This window comes from Parambassis ranga, chromosome 4, assembly GCF_900634625.1.
Source record: "Parambassis ranga chromosome 4, fParRan2.1, whole genome shotgun sequence".
Lineage (NCBI taxonomy): Eukaryota > Metazoa > Chordata > Actinopteri > Ambassidae > Parambassis > Parambassis ranga.
This window is the reverse complement of record NC_041025.1, coordinates 17,858,745-17,882,078: the sequence shown is the minus strand read 5'-3', so window position 1 is coordinate 17,882,078 and position 23,334 is coordinate 17,858,745. Positions and strand designations below refer to the sequence as shown.

General features: G+C 41.2%; 2 protein-coding genes across 4 annotated transcripts; one reads left to right on the top strand and one right to left on the bottom strand.

Annotated features, from left to right (window-relative positions):
• The first annotated feature begins 25 nt into the window (after positions 1–25).
• Positions 26–12,853, top strand: LOC114435015 (occludin). Its single transcript, XM_028404509.1, has 9 exons — positions 26–282; positions 3,174–3,771; positions 4,627–4,818; positions 5,057–5,224; positions 8,357–8,520; positions 9,861–10,079; positions 10,709–10,880; positions 11,276–11,317; positions 11,521–12,853. Exons 2-9 carry the CDS (start codon positions 3,193–3,195, stop codon positions 11,617–11,619), a joined length of 1,635 nt encoding a protein of 544 aa, XP_028260310.1. The 5' UTR covers positions 26–282; positions 3,174–3,192; the 3' UTR covers positions 11,620–12,853.
• Positions 12,854–13,750: 897 nt separating this feature from the next.
• nr2f6b (nuclear receptor subfamily 2, group F, member 6b) lies at positions 13,751–22,587 on the bottom strand. 3 transcript variants are annotated; one of them, XR_003670492.1, is made up of 6 exons: positions 20,061–20,329; positions 19,065–19,159; positions 16,461–16,795; positions 15,933–16,179; positions 15,161–15,550; positions 13,751–15,006 (listed from the first exon to the last, which is right to left on the bottom strand). XR_003670492.1 is itself a non-coding variant. In XM_028403558.1 (5 exons), the coding sequence occupies exons 1-5, from the start codon at positions 20,327–20,329 to the stop codon at positions 15,276–15,278; spliced, it is 1,221 nt and encodes a 406-aa protein (XP_028259359.1). In that variant the 5' UTR covers positions 20,330–22,587; the 3' UTR covers positions 13,751–15,275. The 3 variants fall into 3 exon arrangements, 2 of the variants coding, with proteins under 2 accessions (XP_028259359.1, XP_028259360.1); XM_028403558.1 differs by having other exon boundaries at positions 13,751–15,550; positions 20,061–22,587; XM_028403559.1 differs by having other exon boundaries at positions 13,751–15,550; positions 16,461–16,792.
• Positions 22,588–23,334: the final 747 nt, after the last annotated feature.

Genomic DNA, 23,334 nt, shown 5'->3' with positions numbered 1-23,334 from the left:
GGCCTCATCACCGCGGACAGGCGGGACAAAGCAGTGGTTCAGTCAGGGACCGTTGTCTGAGACTTTGCTCTGGGACAGCAGCGGAAACGGACCAGCGACTTTTAAAGTTAGCGTCAAATAAAAGAAACTCGCTTTAGCATTCATTAATAGAAGCACGTTGATATTCTGACGGACTATTAAATTTAAAAAGCCGCCCTCCAACTTTGAGAGGAAGGAGAGTTTTGACAGGAAAACTGGGACGGACATTGATCAAGTTTTATTACCCTCCTTAGTGATCCTCAGGTAAGTCAACGTAAGGAGCATAAAGGTGATTTAAGTAGCAAACTGTGACTTGTTTACGACCAAATAGTTAGTTAAACTTCATTAGCTCTTTAAATAAAAGTGTTCACAGCAAGTGTTTGATTTGTCGGTAAGTTAACAGTAGATTTGAAACTTCGACAGGTGGGTCTCCAATTACAGCTAGCTAACAACATCATCGAGGTTAGCTTGAGATGTTTGGTGTTTATCATCAAAAAAATATTTGTCAAAAATTAAATTGGACAAAATTGATGTGTTTACAACGTTGTTTACTTATGTATGTATATAAGTAAAGTTGTAAGAACACAATATGCTCTTAATTCATATTTTTGACTCACATGCACCTTTGGTCAAAAGATACAGATGATTTATCTACAATGTCACATTTTGTATGTTATTGCAGAGTTTCCGTATTCTTACAGACTAATAGCTGCTACAATCACAGATTTAGTTAAAACTGATGTAAAACCTTTAAATACATCCTGTTTTTAATCAAGGTTGTAATTTTGTTTCAGCATAAGTTTAATGTTTTAGTGTCACCCTAAACTGAAAAGTGTTTTATTAATTTATTATTTATTTAATAAATAATAGGGATGTCAATTAACAGAGCAACCTCTGTCACTTACACTTAATCTGCTCTTTTTTCCTCCCTCAATCATTTGGTGATTGATTGACAGATTAATTTGTCTTACTTACTTCCACTGTATGGCTTCACATAGGTCTCAAAATAACCAGAACCTTACATTTTGTGTGTATGTGCATGTTTGTAAAATATTTACATTGTTTGTATGTTTTTTTTTTTTCTGTGCTTTCCGTGGTCCAGGAAATTTTTCAGTGGGTTGTTTTTTTGGGCAGGAAGTCTTGCTCGACTCCTGTGTTTATGCCAGTGGGACCCAGCCTACATTGAGCAGCAGCCTAATTGTTTTTGACAGATGTAAGACATGTGACTGTATAACTGGAATTCCATTATCAGCAGCAGATGATAGAGCCTCTGTGTTAGTGGAGTTCAGGCTTCAGCTGGTGGGAGTATGACCTGACCTGTGACTGTGGTCCAAACACTGCAGAGCTTGAAACCACCACAGCAACTATTACTAATACTAATACTTTGTGTCCTTAATAGTTATATATCCACCAATACTAAAGTTGTTTTTATTTGATGAGTCCTAACTGAAACTAAAGGTTGTTTTAGACTCTACCCATTTTTTGACAAACTGTCATAAATAATCAAAATATCTGCCTACCAGGTACGACTAATGTTGTTCCTACATAGAGGAATGTTTGCCACTCCTCCATATGGGTTGTCTCAGTTGAATTTCATTGCTCGGAATTGCTGAGGATTATTTACTGCCAGTTATGACTATAATCAAACAGTGTAGCAGGAAAATAAACTAGAATCCACCCCTTACAGGACAGCTTGCTTTAAACAACAAAGCACACCTGCCATTGTTGTGCACAGCAAAACCCTCCACCTGACCTCCCCTCTTTCTGTCTCCTCTCTGCCTTGCTTCTCTCAGGAGGAGCAGGACAGAGAAGCCCTTGTTTGATCCTCCCTGCCTGGACAGTGCCCCAATTTCTTTCTTTCTTTCTTTTTTTTACCGTGACTCCATGGCAACACTGTTCCTGTGACGAGCAGCTTTGACTTTTTGCTCCTCCTGCTCCCAAAACAAAGGCAAGAAGTTATGGAGGGAGGGAGAGCTGGGTGAGGAAGGATTTAGGGGGACAGGGCAATTGTGAGGGGGATGAAGGATATGGAGGAATGAAGGAGCGTATAATGGGATGGTGTCTGGGATGGAGGCTCTGAGGCGAGACCTCTTCTGCCGTGTGTGCCCGAGTCCCATAAAAAGAGGAGAATTACTGGACTGCAGGCACTGCCAAGGACTGTATCTGTCTGTATGGTTACATTTCTGAATGGCTGGGCATGTTTTCTCCCTTCACATCCCTGCCACTGAGCTCAGACAGCACAAAAATAATTATATAGTTTTCCTGTTATCACCAAATGAAAGAAAACAATCCTGTTTACTATTTTTTGGTATTTCATAGATTAAATAATGAATTATTATATCCAAACAATAGCATGTTGAGCATGAATTTAATTATGTTTGTGGTGTTTCAAGAGATGTTTGAGATGCCAGCTGTTTAAAGTATAGTAGCACATTTTGCAATTAAATAAGATAAACATGGAAATTTGGCAATTACCTTCTCACTTTTCTTTCTCCTCTGTTCACAGTCCTTTTCACTCAGACATGTTGGCCAACCACACCCTCTGGGGCTTGTTGTTAAAGAATGGGCATTGTTAAGCCATATACACTGTGGCCTTGCATATCTCTCCATAAGACTTCTTTAACAGAACACAACGTTTTTAGCTCTGTGATTGGTGTTAAAATGTTCAAAGACCGGACATTGTGGGGGCAGCAGAGAAACTCCTCCAGCCTGTGAAGAGGCAAAAAGGAAAGTATTGTTGTTTGGCTGCGCTCCCTGCCCTGGTACCGACATCTCTGCACTGATTCTGCCTTAGATGATTCAGAGACCTCAAAGCTAAGGTCCTTTAGTATTTATGTTAATGTAGAAAAGTGTTCAGATTTATGATATAAATCATAAACCTACTGTAAAGTAACATCATTCAGTCCACATGACAGAAAAAAATAATTGCACAAACAAACCTCATAAATCACACCTCTTTGGAAATGGTTAAACATTTACACTGTAACTCAGTTTGATTACAAAAAACGGTTACGCCTAACGTTCCCATATCTCTCACGTAGCATTGCTCATATCAGTATCAGCTGAATAACTAGGCAGGCAGCTCCTTCTAGCTTTGTACAGTACACTCTGGTGTCTCAGTTGCTCACATTTTGTTTCGTTGCTTCTGTTTTTAGTTGTAAACATCTTCGAACGATGTTTGACAAGCAGCATTACGACAGCCCTCCAGTCTACAGTCCTCCTTTCACCCCTCCATCCAACAATGGCTATGGACCTCCCGGCAGCTTCCATGGCCCTCAGAGTGATTACAACGCATACCCACCACCACCTGGATCGTACTACATCGAAGACAAGCCGCAGCACTTCTACAAATGGCTGTCACCACCTGGGATCATCAAGGCCATGATGGCAGCAGTGATAGTGCTGTGTGTGGCAATATTTGCATGTGTGGCGTCCACTCTCATGTGGGACATGCAGTATGGATATGGCATGGGACTGGGTTATGGCATGGGCTACGGGAGCGGATACACGGGAAGCAGCTACGGTTCAGGGTACGGTGGCTATGGTGGCTATGGAGGCTATGGAGGCTATGGAAACTACGGCTCCTACATTTCTCCTTACTCAGCCAAGACTGCCATGATTGCAATGGCAGCCATTAACTTCATAGGAGCACTGGCATTCTTCATTGCCAGCTTCTCTAAATCCAACACGGTCCGCAGCAGGAAATTCTTTCTGGTCCTTCTGATAGCCTGTATCCTCATGGCTGTCCTGCAGGTAATTCACATTTTTTTCTGCATTTATGTTTGGATTCAATTAATAGAATCAAAAATATTTCCCATCATATCCACTATTTCTTAGCCAAAACTGATCAGGTCCTTTACTGTTAAAAGTAATTTAGATTAACGACACATAAATGTCAAATATGTCCCAACTAACTATCAAAACTGTCAATGCTTGTCACTGTTATGAATGGTATTTAAATGTGCATGTTTTAGAAAACCCTAAATACCAGAAACCTAATGTGAAACAGGACTCTGTGTTTATAGTTCACACTGCTCTGCTTTCTTAGTTGGTGAAAACACACATTTGTTTAGAGGTTTATCTAAATTCAGACTATATTTTAAAGATGTGCTGTAGAGTCCGATATCAGAAGACACAAGAGACCATAGATCAGTGTTATTCCTGATATTTGTGGATTTACAGATGTCTGGTATTTACAATGGACAGAGTTCATTCTTAGCAAATCAGTGATTGCTATATGTTGTCTGATCTTTCTCCCTATTCAATTCCTTGTGGTTTTCATTTTTTATTTTTAATTATCTCTGATAAATATACCTCACACTATTTATCTGAAGCCTGCTGTGATGTTATAGTTTATTTCTTTTAGCCTATTTGTCAAAGTTGGTGAGCTCCCACAAATTATTATTAGATTGGAGAACTGTAGAAGCACCAGAGGAAAACTTTCCACCTTGTAATGTACCCTTTGCCCTTCCAGAAGTGTGGTCTACTAGTGTTGCCTCAAGGAGGCATATTTGAACTTTTATTTATGAGTACTTCTAGACGTCTTTGGCTTTAACTACCAAATGATTGGAGGAATAAGGAATCTCTCTGATTTAATGTCTTTTTCAGGGCATCATAACCATTGTCTACATTGTGGGGGTTAACCCCATGGCCCAAGGTTCTTCCAGTATGATGTACAATCCAATGCTCATGATGTGCCAGAACCTCTACCAGACCAGCTACTCTCAAATGGGAGGAGTGGGAGGCTTTCCCATTTACAACCAGTACCTGTATCACTACTGCTTTGTTGACCCACAGGAGGTCTGTTGCTTTCCCTCTACACATTTTGTTGCTGTCATATAATTTGATTTGTTTAGTTTCCAGGAAAATACATTCTAGTACCCTGTTTTGTATTGGTATTGCTTACATTTATGGCAGTAATTGTTTAAATGGTGATACGTTTCCACTGCCTGATGTCAAATGTATTTAAATGTCAGTATATCTGATTGCTATCTCTAGATTTAATTTTTATTTCATGTTTATGTCCTTTCTTTTCAAGGGAATTGCCATGGTGTGTGGATTCCTTGTTGTCGTTGCTTTGGGTGTTGCTACTTTCTTTGCACAAAAAACAAGAGGAAAGATCTGGCGCTATGGAAAGCCAAATATCTACTGGGAAGAGCCTCTTGTGGGCGGGAAGGCCTCAGAGGGCAGGGACGTGGAAGAATGGGTAAGAGACTAACAGGATGATAGACAGTTCAGTAGGAGTTCAGTAAGACTAGGCTTACATTGGATTTAAAAAGGAAAAAGAAAATCACATTTTGACCCAAACTGACCCAGAGTTTGAGTCTGCACAGCTTGCAGTCAAATGAACAGGGTCACCTAAGTTTTAAATCCAGCCACAGGATGGAATACAATTTTCAGAAAGATTAGATGATGAAATGTTCAACCACTGTGGTTTTTCTGCCTGGAAGATTCAGCCACCAAAACTGATTGACATAAGCTCTTTCCTTTCTGTTGCCAAATGGCAAATTGTTTTCCATTTGTCATTTTTAGTAGTAGCAAGTAAGCAAGCAGATAGGTCATCAGTAATGTTGTCACGCTCCTGCTGGGTAGTCATCAGTTATAAACACAGGTAAGAGCCTGTGGTGATGCAGGTGCAGTAAATAGCTAAGCTGAGACTTGCACATTCCTATGGTTTGAGGTGGCATTTGTAATGTTACTTTTAATTTTACATGTTAGTCTTTATGAGCTAAAAGTCCAAGCTTTGTGCACTGTTTATCAGTTTATAAACGTCATGGAGGGAAGCAGTCACACTATATTAACAGTGTTTCCTTTGAATGAGTCACTTTGTTCAGGGTCAGGGCTAGTAAGTCAGAGATTGTTTGCTCATGGTCTACGGCCTGGTTTCACTCTGAGTAATCATTAACCGCCTGAGGAGATAGTATGCAGGTAGGTGGTTTCTAAAGAGCCCGCCTTCACCTTTTTAATGTTAACAACATTCTCGTCATATAGGACTGTTACCTGAGACATGAGTTGATAATCAACCTGACCTGACGTGCTAAATTTTACTTGTTTCAATGAGTAATAATGAGTAACAGTGTAGGTATACACTGATGTGATGCAGCACTTACAGGATAGTTTGTTTGTTACTTCAAAACTATATACTACAGTTATAATACTGATGATGTGTATGCTGCCCACATGCAGTGTTTGTTCACATCGTGACATACAGACTTGTATATGTAAAAGTGCAGTTAAAAGCACTGAGCTGTTGTTATAATAGATTATATAGAGCTGTTTGTTTTTGAGAGAGGGTGTCATTGCCTTGAGTATGGCATCATGCACACAGAGGTGTACGGACACAGTGGAGTAAATGATACGAGCCTAGAGTGAATCCTATGACTAGCACTAGTGTCTAATGATGGAGCCATGCTCACTGATGTCATCAGCCTTATTGTTTCAGTAGTAAACGGTGCATTAGCACTACATTAACTTAAAACTGGAACTACTGTTGTAAAAAGAGTGAGATTATATATAGATTCTAAAGATCTCTGAAGGGGTAAGTAAGATGAATCCAAAAAGATCAATTGTCAATAATCACAATTAGATCCGACTTCCTTCCATTGAAAATTGTGTTTTTCACCAGGGCAGGTCAGCCAGCTTTTATTTTTCAGTTATATTGACTGAACTGTGTTTCCCTGTTGCTACACTACCTGCGTATTTGTGCCGCAAAATGAGTCATCTGGTTTGTTTGGGTCTTTTAAACACTAGGCCACTGACAGTCTATGTCTGTGGCTGGTTTGAGATGGGACCCATCTCTGCTGCTGAGCCTTGGGGGAGGCCTTACTTGCTCTGATGACCTCACACACAAGCTTCATTCAGCTTGGCCAGGGAGGGGGCTGCATTGTGTCTGCTGCATGAGGTCATCAGCGTTGGTTTCTGCAGGGCTGTATGTGTGCTGGAACCATTGAAGAGCTGCACAGATGGACAGTGAAAGCATCCTGAGCTGGCTCCAAAGACATAGATTAAAACATAGAAAACACAATGCATGATGTTTAAAATAGTATAAAAGGGTTACAAGCGGATACATGGAAATATCTGTGACGTTAATCAGTTCGGTTTAAGGCTGTATTAAAAGTTAGTTGTAAACCTTGGAGAGCAAAAATGCTGGCATCTGTACTTTTTGTTGACTTTTTTCTAATCTGTTTATTTCAGATTAGGATTTTAATATGAAATGGATCTAGTTGGTTTACTATATTCTATCTGTTAAATCTCTCAATTTAGCTTGCTGTACTGTACTGTCTATACAGAAACACAGGCACACTGCAATTTAAGTGTTCTTTTTTTTCATTCCCACCACATTTCTGAATTCTGCGTTTATTTGTATCTACTTAACAGATACTTTGTCTTCCTTCTTCCCTTACAGTCTTAAAGCCTTTACATGACTCTTTCAATGTTTGCCTTCTGGTTTTGTTTCACTGTGTCCAGGACTGTTAGACATTCTTACTGTTCTTACATATTCTGTTCATAGCCCTGTATCCGCTGTGCTGCACACGGAGACGGCATTGTTGAGATTCTTATATGATCTGCCCTCTTTAAACAGGATTCTCCTGCAGCTACTACAAGTGCAGCACTCCCCCACCCAAGCACCCCACCCACTATGATTATTGTTTTTTGGAGTAAAGGCCGATGGCTGGCTGTGCTTCTGTACTATGGGGGATATAGGGGATTGTGCTGTAATGTACCACCTGAGGAAGCAGAAAGCAAATAGATGTTTCATAAGAGGTTTATATAGTTGTAAATTCAGAAGTCTACGCAGTACTCATGCTCTACTAACATTAAGCTGGACTACCTTTCCAGTAAGAGAATTGGTTTTGTTTCACTTTTAGACCTTTACAGAGAGGTTGTTTAAAAGGCATTTAATGATTGGTAACCTTACTGGATGAAAGAGTGACCAACCCTGAGGCCTCGGTTGTGAGGAATTCATTCATGCTGGCTCTGTGACCTTACAGGAAAGACTTGTACATACAGAGTAAGGCTTTTACATGGGACTCTCCTTTTGTTTGAAGAGGGAAAGGAAGAGCAGATCCGTTCCAGGTGTTCATGAAGTCATGAGACAATGAATGAAAGCTGGAATCACTATCACTACTGGCACTATTTTGAAACGTTTACTTAGATGGATAATGATATATGGATAAATTCATTTAACTTTACCTGTTAAACCTAAGAAAAATAGAAATGTAGTTGTTGATCTAACAGTCAGAAAATGAGCTGTGGGGTGGTCTGGGCTTTGTCGGCAATGCAGTTGTTTGTTGGTGTTTGCTGAGCCTGTTCCTTTGTTTTTTCCTTCCTGGTGTAGGTGAACAATGTGGAGGAAAGCCGCAGTGTTCAGGATGCCCCTACCCTGCTGGTGTCAGAGAAGGGAGGTGGGCTTCTCAATGCGTCACCTAATAGTGTTATCTCTTACCCCCCAACCAAAGTGGACAGCAGCTCCTACAACGGGGACACCTTGGACAATAAAGAGTAGGTGACTTCTAAGACTCCCTTCTTGCTTTGCTCATACAATATACAGTAACACAGAACAAACTCTTCTTGTTACAATGAAGAAGAAATGCATATGTAGAGAATACACATTGGTGTTTTTTTAATAAACACATTTTAAAAGGAAAGTAGCTGCAACATTTGATTTAAACTGCAAAGCTCAAAAACATGTGACTCACAAACAGTATCTAATCACTAGTCTGTTTTAAAGCCCATGAAAACATATTGCCCTACCAGAAGAGAAAGCTGTGTGTGTGTGACCTTTGAGCCCGTGTTGGATTAACGTTCCCTTGTTTTTGCTCATGTTCATTCAATTTTCTGAAGTGAAGAAAAGGCAGGATATTTGTGGAGTAATGCCTTTGCTTTTCAGCAAACAGAGAATCGTTTCTGAAACACCTTGTTTTTGTTTGTCTTGCTCAAAGACAACAATGTGTATATGAAAAAATGTGTCAATTACAGTTTCTTCACATTTCCACTACTCTGAAAAACACTGTCAAAAACAATGACAATGACAAATGATGTCAAAAAAATATTGATTGACCTTGGTGCATTTTAGTGGTGAAAAAATACAACAAAAGTTGGTTCATAGTGCAGAATATTTGAACGATTTTCTATATGACAAACAGCACAAACAGTGCTGGCATTTTCATAAGCAGAAGAATGTTAGGCTGAAGACCTACTCTGTGCTCCGTTGTTGACATAATTCAGCCTTTTTGTAAGGACTTGTAATATCTGTGCCATTGGATTTGGATTCCTCCTCAAATCCCCTTCAACCCTTCAAAATAGAACATGCCCCCCCTCACCCACCCCCCTCCTGATGTTATTAAAGAGCTGTACCTGCTTCCTGTCACTGAAGGTCTCCTGCGGGCTCAGAGTCTGATTGTAGGGTTTGAGCAACAACGAATATTAGGGCTTGTTTTTTCAACATTTGAATTGTTTTAAGACATTTAATATACTTTTCTATACTCTGCTGTGAGTTCTGTGTTCAGGGTTACGGTAGTATCAATCTAGTATCACTGTGTAGCAGAAATCACATATTAAAATATGACATAGAAATACCCATTTTGGTCAAAGTTACAGCTGCAGTATTTAAAGCTGTGGCACGCTGATGTAGCTTCAGGCACAGTTAAAAACAGCGTGTCTGACAACATCTGCAAAACTTACTAGATTTGTTTTTTTGAAAGATACCTTGACTCTTTGATATAACATGACCTGGTTAAATCAGGGTCTTCACAGAAATATAAACGCAGATTTTCAAATTTCAAAGCTTCTTATCAACTGAAGAGGCCATGTTTTGCTCATGTCTTTGTTGCTATCTGTAGGTATTCAGAGAGAACAATCAGTCGACCATTAGAGTCTTACTACCATGGTGGAGGGACTAGCTCCAGCCCTTCAGAGGAGGCAGGTGGTGGTCGCAAACCCTCTGCCAACAGGGGCAAGAGACGCAGACGTAACCCAGAACTGGATGAGTCTCAGTATGAAACAGAGTACACCACAGGAGGAGAGACGGGCAACGAACTCGATGCAGCGGAATGGGAGAGGTGAGAGCCAGACTTCCACGACTGCACTGCTTTATCTTTCCACTGCTCACATTCTGTCTGGATTAGAGATGAAAATGTCATTAACCAAAAGCTCAGAATGGAGATTGCAGTCAACTACTGCTGCCCCCTTAGGATCAGACCTAAATTCTCTCTCTGACATGAATTAATACATGTAAGCTCAGAAAATGCTCACATGACTGTTATTGAATTTGCAGGAAAATGGTGCTATTATTTTAAAACATATAGAAGAGTACGGGGATATATTGTATGTATTTTATCCTTAAGCCACCAAGCTTGCAGACTGTGTATTCCTCTTTCTGTCCAGGAGAGTAGTTAATCCTCTAAGGCATGCCAGTTCACATGAGTTGTACTCGGGCATAATAAGAGAAGTGGGACAAAGGTGCAGAAAATAGCAGTCAGCGTAGAGACAGTATAGGTTGTGGTTGCATTCACACTAAATATCCTTGCACTGTGCTTCAGAAGTATACTTGATATTTATTTATTTAGTTTATTTTCAAGTCTTTGTAGTTACTACTTCAAGTTTATCTTTAATGATTATTTATTTTATTTTTTCCCTCTCCTGGCTTGTCATCTTTCTGTCCCTTCTTGTACTACCTCTTTTCCTCCAGTATGTACCCAGAGATAACATCAGATGCTCAGCGCCATGACTATAAGAAAGAGTTTGATGCAGACCTCCGAGAGTACAAGCGTCTGTGTACTGAGATGGACGACATTAACGATCAATTGAACAAACTCAGCAGGCAGCTGGACACACTGGATGACACCTCTGCCAAATACCAGGTTGGTGGAGACAAATGTCGGAAAGTAGCGGGTCATAGCGGGCTATAGAAAATGACGGAAAGCAAGGCCTTACCTCTACAGTTCAGTGGTGGACATTTTAGGTATAATTAATATGGTTAACTCTCTCAGAACTGCAAAGAATTGCAGCTATGGTGGCATGAAGGGACAAAATACAGAATAGGACTGTCTTAAAATAATACTTAAATACACATAAGCTTCAGTATTTGCAGCTTCAGTTGTTTAAACACCACTGGAAGCAGCATATATCCAACATGACACAGTTTCATGCACAAAACATTGTGTTTTATTATATATAAATTGTTTTTCAAAAAATACTGATTATCAAGGTCAACGTATTGGATTAACAGACATACCAAATGTTTTTTCCCCATCAGGCTGTAGCAGAGGAATATAATCAGCTCAAGGATCTGAAGCAGGTAATGAGGCATTTCTGGCATTACTTATTCCGTTTCCTTTATGAAAGTGTCTCTAAACAAGTAATATGTTGGAATTTAAGTTATGGGAGCTATAAGATATTGTCTTGTTTCTTTGTTATGGTGCAGCTTTTGTTATAAAACTGTCTGTAAAAAAATAGTGAAAACATGTATTCAGTAATGTCTCTGTGCTGCCTTCTCTGTAGACACCAGACTACCGGGCTAAGAAGAAAGAGTGTCGCAGGCTGAGACACAAACTGTTCCACATCAAGCGTGTGGTGAAGGAGTATGACAGGAACCACTAGAGAACCCACTCAGTCCTGACTCTTCGCTGTGGTTTACACAGCAAACGCTCGCACGCAGTCTAAGATACACTCCAAAAAGCTACAAAGACATGTGACATGCTGAGACCAAAGCTACAGCTTAGACACAGACACAGGTACACACATAGACACACATACAGGGAACATACTGCATTTTAATATTCATCAAGACTTCACTTTTTTTATCCTCTGATCAAAATCTTATAACTTTCTCTGTTTTAGAAGAAAAAAAAACATAGAGTTGTAGCCACTTTCAGAGTAAACATTTTCTGAAGGTCCAGCTCAGTGTTTGCAGTGTGAGGATTAAAGGGTGCAGCTGGAGAAAGGTTGTTTGAAAGTCACCTGTGATAACACTGTGTCTGTGGCTCTGTTTGCTCTCCAGTTTGGCGACTTTTTTTTGTTTTATCTTTGCAGATAACATGTGGAACAGTATTTTAGTGAGTGTAGTAATAGGTGAGATGGGTTGCTGGGATCGTTTGACATCAAATATGCAGTTTCTTTAACCGTTGTCATGGGGTTTTCTCACTTTTACAGCAGTGTTTGTAACTACCTTAAACATCAGAGAAATTAACTGCTTTCTGTTTTTTGTTTTGTTTTACATTTTTTATGGGCTCAGATTTTTTTACACTGATCATAAATGTGTTGACCAAAAAGGTAACAAACTGGCCAGTGATATGTTGTGCATCACTGTATTGTACATTTAAAGAATCCTAAAAACAAATTTAGTGTGTGCCTGTCCTTAAGGTTCTCTTGTTCACACTGAAGACTTTTTTTAAATCAGTGGTCCAAGTGTGCTTAATCTATGCAAATTGTTTCTATTTTTGTATTTTTTTTTATCATGCACACTCCTCAACAAACTGTAAAACGTGTCTTTCTCACTGACTATAAGCTACAGTTAACTCATCATTATTTTTTTAATCTCTGCCAGTGGCGTGTGCTGGAATGATGCATTATTTCACTTCATTTATAAAACGTTATGATCTGCTGTACATTTTAAAATTGATCAGACACACATTTGATTTGTCTTGCATTTGTATTTTTATGAAGAACATCATTTCCATTTTACAAACCATTTGCGAGCCATTTATTTTTGTAAGAATGTATTTTCTTTTATGTTATTATAAAAGACCCGTTTTGTAACTGTATGCTTCCATAAATTATGTTGTCTAAAAAGTATTGAATTTAGTCGGTAATAAACATTTCTAATTCGCTAAAAGTGTTTAATTCTCTTGTTGGTTTGGAGGCATGTGATGTTTTGTGCATTTACAGTGATCATCCTGCAGGGGGAGACCGGCTGAGCCAGCAGACCGGCCCAGTGACTTCAAAGCGAGCTGATGCTGCCCTCTGTTGGTAAGTCCTTACCAGTGATATCCTCTGTCCCAGTTTCACACCATGTACTGCATTCTGTACACTATGTCCAAGGCTACTGAATGTCATACTGTTTGCAATATAACTTACAGCTTGGTGCTCCCACTTAAACGTCACACAGAGAAAGATTTAAAGTTTGCCATAGAACTTTCTGTTGCTGTTTTCTTACTGTCTTCAATATGATTCTTCTAATTTATGGAAATGGTAAAACTAATTATGAAGAATTCCAACCCAGTGAAGGCCTACAGGGCAGTTGTAAACACTTAAGAGTAGTTTGTGTTTAAAGTAATATTAATCTTCAAGCAGTCCACTGGGCTAATGAAGGACGACAGGAACCTTGAGAGAGTGAATGAAGTCCATCGCTGATAACCGTGCAGATGCATGTGTGCCATTACTTGTCCACATTAAGAAGAGACCTTCACTGTGAAGGCCTCACAACTAAAACTGAACACTTACTTAGACTAAGTAGTCTATTCTGCAAATAATAATTCCTCTTAATTGCATTTTTTATTATTTGCAGATTTGATTTCAGAGCAAACTAAAAGTAATGCAAATGTATGTTCAGTGTGATGTCTAGTTCCAGTAACAATAACTTACTTTTATCATTGATCTCTCTTTTGTGTCTGATTCATTGTGAATGGAAACATGTGAAGCTTCTACCCATGGATACTGAAGTCACTCACAAACACCTTGTGTATACTTTTATTTCTAATAATGCAAAAATAACGAGTCAGTACCAACTTCTTTTGCATTTTTTTAGTTTTTGGCATAGGCATAGAAACATAATTCATTTAAACGTATAGCTACACAGCTTAATCACTAAGTTTATACGCTCACCAAACAACACAAAATGATGAAGTTCAGCATCGGGACATTGTGGTCGTTCTTGCCTTTTTTATGACATAACAACATAATACAAAAGTTTTAAAAAAACACACATTTCAGTCATTTAATTTGGCAAGAAAAACATGTGTCACATTGAGCTGTAGTTTATGGTCGTGAACTTAAGTACCTGACGAACACCACCTTCACACCTGAACATTGCAGTACCGTGAGTAATAGCATCATCTGAACGTGCCCTGTGTGGCCATTAAGCTTTAGAAGGAAGTTAACATGAACTATTTCTACCTTTTATTAAAGCAATTTTAAACAGTTCGCAGGCATTAATCAGACTCAGTGTAGCTCTCTCTAAAACATTTGGTGTCTTCTTACAAGAAACTTTGAAACATTTTTTAATATATATATTGTCAGAAGGGTCTTCAGGGAAAATGCTATTGTTTGGTTTCAGTGACAATGAGGCCTTGATCCCTTTTTATATATATCTGTTTAACACATGAGTTCACTATACAATCTCTGTGTTCGATGTACAAAACATGAGGTAATATTGTTCTGCAGGGATGTGACTGTCTGAGGAGCCAGGGTGTGTTTGAGTACATTAGCGTGGTGGCAGCTTCTGCAGTGATGTATAATGAAAAGAATAGTTTTGAAAAACGTTCTTTGTTGAGACTGACATACTCTCATGTACATTTGTTTTAGATGCAGCAGCTGGTTAGCTTGGCTTAGCATAAAGATTGGATACATAATCAGTGCTGGGTAAGCATTTCCTTCTCGTTTCTAGTCTGATCCTTTACGTAGATACTTGTGTATATACACCACGTACAATGCCCATTCCTCTTCTGGGTATCGCATTGTAGTCTCAAAACAGTGAAATGTATTTGTCAGTCTGACAAATACAGTTGGTGGTACTTCAGTCCACCCCTGGGTTGTAGTTTTGTAGTTGTATAAACATTGCATGACTTAAGTATGATTTGCTGATGTTCCAGCTGTAGCAACATAGAGCTCTGCCTGTAAAAGTGGCTTTGCTATGGCTTCGTTGTGACTATAAAACACACACACACACACACAGAGCCTGGGTTCAAAGTGAGTCACATTAGGGGTGATGTGGGAGGAGGTAGTACAGGCCCATGGCCTCATGTTAGAGTCTGGATTTGAACTGATCTCCTACAAGGAGACAGAAAGAGATCAGATGGAGATGAAAGGAGCCAAACTAACAAGTGCTGCAAACAAAAAAAAAAAAAAACAATTGTGTGTTTTGTGTGTCTGGCAGCAGCTATGATTGGATTTAAACCAAAGCAAACTGACAAAGCTAACTCACAAATGGGATCCCGAATCTCTGAAACGCCGTCAGTATTCATGACATTCACTTTGCTCTGATTGCTCCCAATCTGATCTCAGTCTATCTCACTCTGGAGTCCAGCGAGGGGCAGGGTTTACTGTCCTGGTGCGTATGGCCAGCCGATGGAACTCCCTGATAGCTGCATGTCTCGGATCAGCGTCTCAATCGGTGTTTTGCCCACCAACCTCATGAAGAAGAGCTGGGAGATGAGGTTGGCCGGCACTGCGCGCAGAGCAGGGAGGCGCAGCAGCAAGCGGCCAAAGCGCTGAGGCTGGTTGGGGTACTGCAACCTCTCGTACTCCGTGAGGGCAACCTGGGCCTTCTCCTGCAGGGACTCTACATGGGCTGGGTCAGTAAGACCACATGCATCTGTAAAGTAAAGAAATATGATGTATCATCATCACGGTCTGATGGTTTCAAGAAATTTCTTCTGTCCCTATTTTCTCCCTCTCTGTTAGAGTTAGAAGAGATAGACTCATATTTGTAAGATAAATAGCTGGTAACACAGCTGTGGTTTTGTTCATATTGGATTGAGCTCGGCTAGCTCTGCTAAGCTAAGCCAAACGTTTGTCCTCCTTCAGTGAGGTCAGAGGTCAAACTTGACACCTTGACGAGGTCAAAGTTTTAATCCCCAAAAAACAAACAAAAAACTTTTCAATCTCAAACAGAAACTTTTGTTTTGGAAACCTGAGGTCAGTTTACAGTAAAGATATGGTATTTTATCTGTCAGATAACCTTGTAATGTTCTTACCAGGGGAAAAGAGTGCAATGGCTTTGAGGCAGCTGTACTCAGCAGAGTCCACCTGCAGTCGGTTCAGCTTGTCCACTTGGTCTTGGAAAATCCTGACCTGGTCCATGAAGGAGACGACACGCTCAGCAGACATGGGGGACGAGTGAAAGCCAGCCGCTGCCAGCAGAGGAGCCATGTGCAGCGGGAGAGCAGACTGAGCTGCATTCAGGATGAACAGCTCGCTCCAGCTCAGCCTCAGTAGTGCCACCTGTGGGAGGACATGATGATGAGGAGCAGTGAGTAGCTTGTCTTAGTGTTGTCACAGTGGGAACAGTACACAGTGAGATGTATCATCAATCCAACATGGACCCTGGCACTAAAACAGCTATAATAATAGGTCTGTAGGACCCTCTCCAGCCATTGAAACTTCTTTCAAATTCTTCTTTTCAAATTAAAACCTAAACCTTAATCTAAACCTTTGGACAAATACATGATTAGGGTCAGTGCGGTAAAAAATAATTAAATGTCAGTCAATTATTTGGTACTGACCTGCTCAGAGACTGGGAGTTCTGGGAAATACGGGATGTTTCTGGCCCACTCAATGGTGCTGAAGAGGAGCCGTGCGGCCAGCTCACAGATGCTGTCAATGCCCATGACGGAGGCTCCACTCGCAGACGCCTGCATCTGTGCCTGGCTGTAGGGGGCCCCGTAGCGGCTGCTGGGGTATGGCTCAGCCCGGAGGAGCTGTGAGATGAGCTCTGACACAGGCTGCCCGTTGAAGTAGTCCGCCCCAATGTGACCTGGGCCCGCATTTCCTACTCCTCCAGCCAAGGAGCTTGGACTGATACCTGAATGAGATGGAGGGACTCGACCTCGCTGGACTGCTGCAAAGAGAAAGAGATGAGATTATGCAGCAGATCAGACAAATGCTTGTTTACAATCCATTAATGCTGTAATAGAGCAGCAGACTAATACAGTGTAGACTTTACTCTACACATGGACAGTTTAAAAGGGACACACACACATATATAAAATATTATTTGTAATCTTTTATTTCGAAGGACTGCTGTCTTATGTGCATGAGGCAAGGCCCGTCAGCTTTATTTGTTTTGGCTTCTCCTTGTGACTGCACTTCAATGTTTTATGTCACAGCATTTGTTAAATATTCATTTTAATGTTATGTTTTCATTTAAAAACACACAACTACACATTAAAAAGTCATTATAAAAGCTACAGAATATATAACCTTAGGGGAAAACATGACTGTGCTCTCCCTTCAAGCAAAAAAGAAAATGCATTTGGCTATAACCCTATAATTATAAGTGCATCAACTGTGAGTCTGCTTTGTGTCACTGCAGTCCTGCCTGTAACCGAACATGAATGCCTTCCTCAGGTTAGGCTGCCCTCTGTGCAGCAGCCCTCTGCTTTTAAATTGCAGTGAATGGTGCCAAAGTCTCACTTACAGCCTGCTGCCTCTCTGACAAGGTTAAAGGTGAAACGGACATTTCCAGGTAATGTGGAAACAGTGCAACCTGCGTCATGGTGGCCACAGTGAGCATGGGTCATTAATAACCAGGCCTAATGTAACCCCCGACACGTTGTCACCCAGTGCCACACACTATGTATGGCACACAAACTGAAATACAAGCAGGGTTAGATTACACTAGAACACATATTACAACTGGGGTTTTGTCACATGACCGATGCAAAGAGCACCTTAAAATTGCTGATGTAGTTTGTGATGTGAAACTGAGGTCACCATCGGTGTATTTAGTCAGTTATATATATGTTGTAACGTCACCACAGACGGTGTTTGCTGTGAAATAGCTTGCTGCTGTTGTTTTTCCTGTTCTGAACGTCTGTCACGGTGGCATTCAGTTGCCTTGAAGCTGAGCAGCTGCAGCTGAGTGAAAACATGCTTTGGTTGACAGTATAAATATTGTACTTGGATCACTGGCAAATGTCAAAGGCTGGTTCTTTAGAAGAAGGCACTCTGTGAATTACCCATTTCTGCTGTTCTGTATTTGCATTGAGAGTTTCTGAGTATTTTCTCAGGGAGCATGAAACAGTCTGCTTGTTGGTACATAAAGATAATTGTTTTAAACCACAACAGTGGAAAAAAAAATGAAAAAGAACTTAAGTACCACAGTTCTGAGATAGTTAATATTAGATTCCACCTCTGACGTCAAATGCAGTAACATCAGGGAGGTGTCAGTGCAACAAGAATTCATTTTCTCCGTCTTGTTCTCCACCAGCTCCCTCCCCCTTAAAGGTGTGTTTCCTCATTTGTATCATTTTGTTGTTATACATTTTAGCAGGAGTACGACTGTTACAGACACCCTTTCTCTGGCAGCCATGTTTTTTTGGCTCCTTATATGTTTATGTTGCTTTACGTTCAGGTGCCTTTAATGTCCACTACCTCACTAAATTTGTAACAAGTTCTTACTAATCCAGGTTTCTGGATTAGCATTAGCAGCAGATCCTGGATCAGCATAAGCTGCACCCATTAGGAGAAAGAGTAGTGGTCAATAGTTCCATGTAATTGAAACACCCTGCAGTGTGCCACCCTGTGGTCATGTGAATAAGTGGAATAAGTGGAAATCTATAAAATGGCAGAGAAGCTTGTTGCTGGTGGGAGAAAATTGTGTTTCTAATATCTAAACCCAACCAAAGAGGGAGCAAACAGAGAGATGCTAATGGTCTAAAACAGACCCCATCCTGCGGAGGAAAAGTCCAGACTTTACAGCCCCACCTTCTTTTTTCTTTTTTTTTATCTTTATACTACTACATCCAAACTACTGGGTGTGATAGGAAGCAGTAGCTGTTCTGTTGTTTGTGTTAATCAGTCAGTTGATCTTGGATGTAACAGAGGCCCCAGGAGGAAAGTGTTCATCTGCTATAATTCCCCTGCAGGATTCTGGCTGCATGCTGTTTGGTATTTTTGCCAGGTGGTGTAAAGGTGGAGCGTTTTGTTGTTGGAAGCAGCTGCTTGCTACATGTGTCAGGTAACCACACCGGGACAATGAGGTGAGAGGTGTTACACTTAATTGTAGCTTGCAGTGAGTAGGCTAACAATTCTTCCACCATATTGGAAACTTCCCTTCATCACACCATGACTCTCCACCGTTTCTGCTACATACAAGGCTTTCATACCTTCTTTGCGCATCCCAACACGGAAACATTTCTTCAGTCGACAGTATTGGCACTGGTTGCGGTGATGCTGGTCGATTTGACATTCTCGATTAGATCTGCAGAAAACGTCAGACATATAAGGCGGAATATTCAGTATGCATCAATATTTTATGATAGCAGTTCAAACTGTTCATTTAACTTTAGATTTGTGATATTTGCATTCAAATGTTTGTCTTTCTCCCCCTTTCCCTTTCCTCCCCCTCTCTCACTGACCCCTATGATGAGTGAACTGCGTGAGCTGGCGTGGCTGAAAAGCCATCAAGGCTGTGACCTTTGTAAATCATCAGCCCTACACGCCCTTGTGTTGCCTTTTACAGCAGGTTCAGGTCTGCCAACATTTCACTGAGCGCCTCGGATGTGACAAACTGACTCAAAAGAAACAGCCTGTTTCTTTCAGAGTTAATGCATTATTATGTTGGAAAAATAATGACCGCATTCAACAGAAGCTAGATCTCTAAGTAAGAGGGAGAACTGAGTTGCAGCATTATGTTCCTGCAGAGAAGAATAATGGGAATGTTGACCTTCTGAGGCAATCCATCCTCACATGACTGACCTTCAGGGCTTTCATTTCTGTTCTTTTTTTTTTGTCCAAGGTGTTGCCAAGGTTGAAATATATCATTCTGGAGTGAGAAACAGACCAATCTTCTGTCTCTTTTATGAATGTGGATGAGTATATAACATCTAACAGAAAGCCAGTAACCTTTACTGTAACCCTTCGTATGTAGAATTTATTAGCAGTATTTGATAAATAATTCAAAGCACTCCAGTTCTGTCCAGATTTAAGGACATTAAATGTTGTCAGTGGTTATAATTTAAAGACATTTTTATATCACTCATGTGCGTCCTCTCTCAGGTGCCCACAGTAGGGGAATATAGTTGTTGATATATGATATTTAACTGTCCTAGAAATATGAAATAAACATTTGGTCTTTAACTCTTCTCGTCCCAGCAGCCTACCTGCAGGAGTAGGTGAGGTTTCGTCTGATGCTCCTCTTGAAGAAGCTCTTGCAGCCCTCGCAGGTGAACACGCCGTAGTGCTTCCCACTTGACTTGTCTCCACACACCACACAGTCCACCACGCAGGCCTTGTCCTCGTCCCCGACGTCCACATCGCTGCTCCCAGCCTGCGGCGACCCGTCCTCTTCCTCCCTCCTCAGGTAGGCCTTCTCCCCGAGTCCATTCGTGTCCCCGTTGGGGTTGCCCCATCCCCCGCTCACCATGGCCATATTCTCTGAGACACGCAGTCCTGTGAGTGGATCATACACAGACCAACCCTGTCCCACTAGCGTCCAGCTGCCCTCAGAGTCTAAAAAACTGATTTTAGACTCAAGGACAACAGCTCCAGTTTTGTGTCCAGGGCAGGTTTGATCCAAAAAGCTCTAAAAGTTAGAGGTAAATAAGTCCTGGACTCCCCCGTGTTGACCTTTCTCCCTTTTGCCGTCTGGTTGGACTGACCTGGAGGTCCTTCCACTGCTGTTTCCCCCCCTCCCCTCTCCTTTAATCCCTCTTCTCTCTCTGTTCTTGTTTTCTGCCCTGACCTCTGATCAATGGCTTCGAGGTCTGAGAAAACTTCAGACACTCATTGAGCAGTTCAGAGTTCAGGCAGGAGAAAAGGGTGCAGCCTTGCTCTTTTCACAGGAAACAATAAATTACACTTTGGCTCCCTCTCTCTTTCACCCTCCCTCTCACTTTCTTTCCCCCTAAAAGAAAGAAAAAAACACCTTACCTATCCTTAAACATAGTGAGGAGCAGCAAAACAAGAGTCGCTCTTAAAACACTGCCTCGCTCTCTGTCTCACACACACACTCACAACTTTCTCCCAGAAGGACAAGCAGGCAGGAGGAAAAAAAACACGTCTCTCTCCTCCAGGCAGGGTTAAACTGCCCTGCCCTCTCCTCCAACTTTTAAACTAGTCCAACCAGTTCCTGCAGTGCTGAGGTGTTATCTGCCGATCTGAGGCAGTTCTAGTCCAGACTCACTCTTGACTTGTCGAGGCTGTTATAAAAGAGGTGATAAAGTGATGAAGAGAAAAATAAGATAACACAAAAATGCTGAGATTTGCTCCTTCTTGACCGCAGCTTCACTTCAGCATTTGTACACAAGTATTTTGGCTCTTTGAGAGATGAGGGGGAAAAAAATAATGTGTCAGTTGTCTCCTGTTTCTTTCTTCTGTGGTGAAATGATGTTTTTCTTGTAGTTCCTCCAACTCTTTCAAAGTCAGCGGTGTCAGAGGATCAAATGTCCTTCCATGCCCAAAAAACAAGAAATCTCCTCAGCCACACAGTTGCTTCTCATCTGTGTTGTTTTGTCAGTGCTTGTCCATCCAGCAGTAACAACCAGAGGCCAGAACCTCTCTGCATTCCCTGTCAGCGAGTCAGGGTGTACTGTTGCACTCTTTACTATTCTGCCCCGTCCTTTTTTTTTTTCTTTCTTCTTTTCCGCCTTTCTTTCTGCTGGCCCCGGCAGGAATAAATTAGGCAAACAAGCACAGGAAAAACACGGTCACAGACCTTTTAGTGAAAGCCAGACGCTGCAGTGGAGAGCAGAGATAGCCTCGTCTCTCTCTCTCTCTCTCTCTCTCTCTCAATCCCCTCTCTGTGTCTCTGCCTCGCTCCCTCCTTTAGGGAGAGTGAGCGTGTGTCTGTGTGCTGAGGGATTTGACACTGCTATTCAAGCCCTGCTGTTGCCATGGCACTGGATGCCTTATAAGGCCAGTGGAGTCAAAGAGCACAGAGTGGGCTGTAGCCACACACAAACATACACGCACATGCACACAGAAAGAATGCCTGGCTGCCTGACTGGCTGCCTGTTTCCCCCCTGACCCCGGGCCAGCCCTGGGAGCAAAAAGAGGGGAGCGGGGGAGTTAACCTCAACACTGCTGTAAGACAAAGAGGTGGTGCTGGTGGACAGAGGGAGGAGGCAAGGGAAGGGCGGGGGGGCGCTCAGGTCGAAACACATGCGAGCGTATGGCAGTCACACTCATGTTCTCCACTCAACTCTAATCCTAAAGACGTCCTCTGTCTTTGTTGACCCAATAATAACAGGGAGCGCCTGTTGTTGTTGAGCAACTTGTCAAAAGGTTACATGATATGCCAGCGACTCCTTTTCACACCTGCTGCACACGCTCACAGGTCTGTGTGAAGGATGCCACAGGTTCAGTGTTCCTAATGCACATTTTCAAAATCCAGGATTGTTAGCAAATGAAATGAAGTAAGATATTGATGGTTATGTACCAATGATAAGTACCACTACAGGAAATAAGCTACATCAGTATGATGAGGTGTTCAGTACACTGATACCTTATGAATCATGTATTTTATTAGCCATAACCAACCTACCAGAACCATATAATGCACTTCAGCCTGTGAAAAGAGTCAAACTGTAAAGTAAATCCTCAACAACAACATCATCAGGTTTATTTTCTTAGACTAATAATTAAGACCTCTGGATCAGCAGAGAGTGTGTTTACACTCTAATGATTTGTTTTACTTTAAAATTAGGATTAGAATTTTTAAATGTAGGAATAAAGACACACAAATCTCACTAATATTAGCAACACTATACCAAAGATCTACACTAGGACATAAAACTCAAGTTTTTTAAACTATAATATCCATTAGTTGTAGTGAGCTACTACAGCTAGCTGTAACATTGCTGTACAGCATGGACCTAACTCACTGACCAGCTTCATGTTTTCTATCTTTCATCATAATTTAGTTCCTGTTATGGTGAATAAAATGTAATCTTTGTGGCAGTACCTTTTTAAGGAATAAACTGATCAATGACTGAAAGCAGCGTAACATTTACCGTACACACTTCTGCTTCTGTCTCACAGATCAAAGTAATTTGCTGTGTGACTCATCCATCCGTCGTCTTAACCGTGGGCAGTGCTCCTGCAGAATTCCTGGCCTGCTTTTCTCTGCCATACCAACAGCATTGTCATGTGAAGGTCTCCCTGAAAAGGGAGAACAAAATAAACAATCAAAGCCTACAACCAAGGTTTCCAATAACCCACAGAGTGAGGTATTCACTGCTGTTTCCAAGCATGCCTGCTCTAAAAGGCACTATGTAAGTGTTAGCTCATCACATGGTTTTACAGGAATTTCCCCCTGAATGATAATACATGCCGTCCCTGTGGTCTTCAAAAGAACATGTTGTCTCTCTCAGGAGATTTACGAAAGCCAAAGGGGGCACAAAGTTGAAAGTTGATAAAAAAAAAGGTTTGGCAGAG

What these genes read in the sequence shown, in the direction of transcription:
- LOC114435015 (XM_028404509.1), top strand. Translation starts at nt 3,193, where the DNA reads ATGTTTGACAAGCAGCATTACGACAGCCCTCCAGTCTACAGTCCTCCT. An exon ending in TCCTCATGGCTGTCCTGCAG is followed by an intron (nt 3,772 to 4,626) that starts GTAATTCACATT and finishes TGTCTTTTTCAG; the next exon opens with GGCATCATAACCATTGTCTA. An exon ending in GATGCAGCGGAATGGGAGAG is followed by an intron (nt 10,080 to 10,708) that starts GTGAGAGCCAGA and finishes CTTTTCCTCCAG; the next exon opens with TATGTACCCAGAGATAACAT.
- nr2f6b (XM_028403558.1), bottom strand. Translation starts at nt 20,329, where the DNA reads ATGGCCATGGTGAGCGGGGGATGGGGCAACCCCAACGGGGACACGAAT. An exon ending in AACCTCACCTACTCCTGCAG is followed by an intron (nt 19,160 to 20,060) that starts GTAGGCTGCTGG and finishes CGTTTTCTGCAG; the next exon opens with ATCTAATCGAGAATGTCAAA. An exon ending in TGTTGGGATGCGCAAAGAAG is followed by an intron (nt 16,796 to 19,064) that starts GTATGAAAGCCT and finishes TTCTCTTTGCAG; the next exon opens with CAGTCCAGCGAGGTCGAGTC.